At 57.7% G+C, this 2,894-nt stretch overlaps 1 protein-coding gene across 1 annotated transcript in view; it reads right to left on the reverse strand.

The window, feature by feature from the left end:
* EGFR (epidermal growth factor receptor) overlaps positions 1-2,894 on the reverse strand; it is a gene marked incomplete at its 3' end in the record, with an annotated part of 13,317 nt that continues 10,423 nt past the window's right edge. The window contains exons 5-8 of the mRNA XM_023537459.1: positions 2,213-2,380; positions 1,809-1,856; positions 877-979; positions 1-248 (exon numbers count right to left, since the gene is read on the reverse strand). Coding sequence (XP_023393227.1) covers positions 1-248; positions 877-979; positions 1,809-1,856; positions 2,213-2,380 — 567 coding nt within the window. The remainder of the gene's footprint in view (positions 249-876; positions 980-1,808; positions 1,857-2,212; positions 2,381-2,894) is intronic.

Raw genomic sequence — 2,894 nt, forward strand, 5'->3', positions numbered from 1 at the left:
CAGGAAGTCCTGCTGGTAGTCAGGGTTGTCCAGGCTAATGTGGTGGCCTCCTTTCTGCACCCAGAGGGCAGGGCCGTCGCCGCCGGCGGGGCGGATGGTGTTGAGATACTCGGGGTTGCCCACGGCACTGCTGTGGGGGTGCTGGTAGTGTGGCTCTCTGCCGGCGGCGGGACTCAGGGGCTGACTGTGGTACACCGGGTTCTGCACAGAGCCCGCGGGCCTTTTGGGGATGGACTGGTTTATGTATTCTGAAATGGAGAAGAAATCAGAGGTGATCATCAGCAAAGCGCCGTCCAAGCAGAATCCCACGGCTCCTTCCGAACCCTGGGAATATTCTCTCGTGCGGCGCCTGCGGAGACGACCATCTTGCTATCGCTGCGAAATAAATCACGTCCTCCCCTGCACATCCCAAAGCGACGGGCACGTTCACCTGTCAGTGCTCTAATGGCCTCAGAGCACAGCCTGCCTTGGGGGGTGTGTGCAGGCAGGCGGGGAGGGTCTGCGGATAAAGCCCAGGTGAGGAAAATGCCTGGGTCGCAGGCCAAGGATGGAGGGGGAGGGGGGACAGGCGACCGACTCCGTCTCTCACACACACGCGTACATCTGAGCTGCTTGCTTCAAATTCTAGAAAGTCTGCAGATTCATTCTAAATACAAACTTCCAACACACCACCTGGACACGACTTGCCCCCGACCGAGAACCGTGTGCCACGCACAGCCGCCTCTGCCCATCTGCCTCTCACGCCCTTCGCTGTGCCTGCGAAGTTGCATCGTCCCCACCTGGGGACCAGTGGAGGAAGCAGGTGGCCGGGGCACCAGGGGTGGAAGCTGGGCGGGGGGCCGGGGACGCGAGCCTGGCACCCGTGCGAGCACTCACCGGGCACTGGGAGGAAAGTGTCATTGATGTTCTCCTCGGTCAAGGCGCCAGTGGGGTCTGAGCTGTAGCGCTGTAAGAAGCTGTCTTCCTTGAGGGGACAGCTCTGCTGGGGAGGAAATGAGTCAGAGTGATTCCAAAGATCGCCGGAGACCCTGTCACCACGCGGACTCTGATTTGGTGGGCCCGGGCTGGGGCTGGTCTGAGGTTCTGCATTTCTAACACGCTGCTGGTGGGCCCACACCGCTGGCCCACAGACCACAGGGCGAGGGGCAAGGCCCCGGTCAGCGCCGGGCAGCAAAGCGGTCCGCAGGGACAGAAATGGGCTACGGTCTGCGCTTTCCCACGTGGTAGCCACTAGCCACATGTGTGAGGAGCTGAGTTTTAAATCGTAATTAATAACAGTTTAGTTAAGTAGCCACAGGTGTCTACTTAACGAGATCCCGTCTGATCTCGGAAGCTAAGCAGGGTCGGGTCTGGTTAGTACTTGGATGGGAGACCGCCTAGGAAGACCAGGTGCTGTAGGCATTAAAAAATAATAATAATAAGTAGCCACAGACGGCTAGTGGCTTCTGTACTGGTAAGGGGGCGTTGAGGGCAAGTCTTTCTGAGATCAAGCGCCAGTCCCTGCAGGCAGGCTGGGTGCCACCCCGGAGCCCCTGCTTTGGGGGTGTGGGCGGTGACCCCACAAGTTTCACTTCTCACAAAGCACCGGTACCCAGTCTTGCTGCTGCCGCTCGCGGTCCCTGAGCTACACTCCTGGCAGCACTGCAGTAGAGTGACAGCTCGTTGCCGGCCTTAGGGCCGGGGTCAAGGAACCATGCAGGAAAGAACGCGAGACCGAAAATCAAGATTCTTTGGGCTCAGATGAACATTTTCGACATCCAAGAGCGCAGCTGTTCCTAAGCTCCGGTGCATTAGGCTTTCGTACGTACCCCGTTTCTGTCGATGCAAGCCACGGCGGAAGTGTTGCTGGTGGCACTCTGAAAAAGAAGAGGAGTCGTTCATGGCAGGCTGGTGCATCTCGCCCACTTCTGCGAATGCAGGAGGACGCCCTACACCGCGCGGACGCACCCCTACAGGTGCTTAACTGCGTCCCGACCCATCGGCTCGAGAAAGACCACGTTTACTTCTGATTTAACTCTGTTCCTAACTGAACCTAAAAAGGTCACAGTCAGGTCATCGCCATGCAACACGACAATGAATCCGCTCAGGCGATGCATCCTGAGGGCGGCTTTGCCATTCGGTCAGAGCCCACTTTCCGTCTCTCTGCACGTCCTGCTAGGTGGGCACCACTTTCTCAAAAACGCATCATTCAAAGCAGTGCGAAGGGCCCTACCAGGGAGCTCAGGAGGGGCGTGCGGGACGTGGAGGGGCTGTGGAAGAAGCCGTGCTGCGGGATCAGGTACTCGTCCGCGTCCACCACGTCCTCCATGTCCTCCTCTTCCATGAGGGCACGGTAGAAGTTGGAGTCCGTGGGGCTGGGCAAGTCCATTCTCTCGTCCCCCTGGCACAGAGATTTTGAGATGATTAGAAAGGCCCAGCGGCTGTCACTCCACCTTTCGGCTCTAGGCGGAGGGGTTGACCGTCACAGTTGCCCGGATGTTTGCCGATTCCGTCGTAATAAAACACCCCTGCCTCCCTCAGGGGTGGCCGCTCCCTCCCCTCCCACTGTGAAATCAAAACATTAAAAATTCCTTAATGTCTAAAAGCCTCCGAATGACATGCAAAGAGCTTGGGAGGGAGGAGAAAGGGGCGAAGCGGCGGCATTTATGGGGTGCGTGCCATGCTTTTAGGTGCTGCGATGTTGTGATTTATAATAAGAAACATACACTGGGTCTTCATCTGTTGTCCCCGGCACGAACCTCCTAAAGCCCTCAGAACTTTCTAAGTGTTGCGAGCCACAAAAGTGTCTTCCGTGACATGTTAAAGAGGTGACTTGAGAGCCACAAACAAGGACGGGGCCTGGTTTCCAGGACACCAACCACATGGCTAGACGGCTGGAACTTTCAGGCCCCACC

Source organism: Pteropus vampyrus, unplaced genomic scaffold (assembly GCF_000151845.1).
Source record: "Pteropus vampyrus isolate Shadow unplaced genomic scaffold, Pvam_2.0 Scaffold192, whole genome shotgun sequence".
Lineage (NCBI taxonomy): Eukaryota > Metazoa > Chordata > Mammalia > Chiroptera > Pteropodidae > Pteropus > Pteropus vampyrus.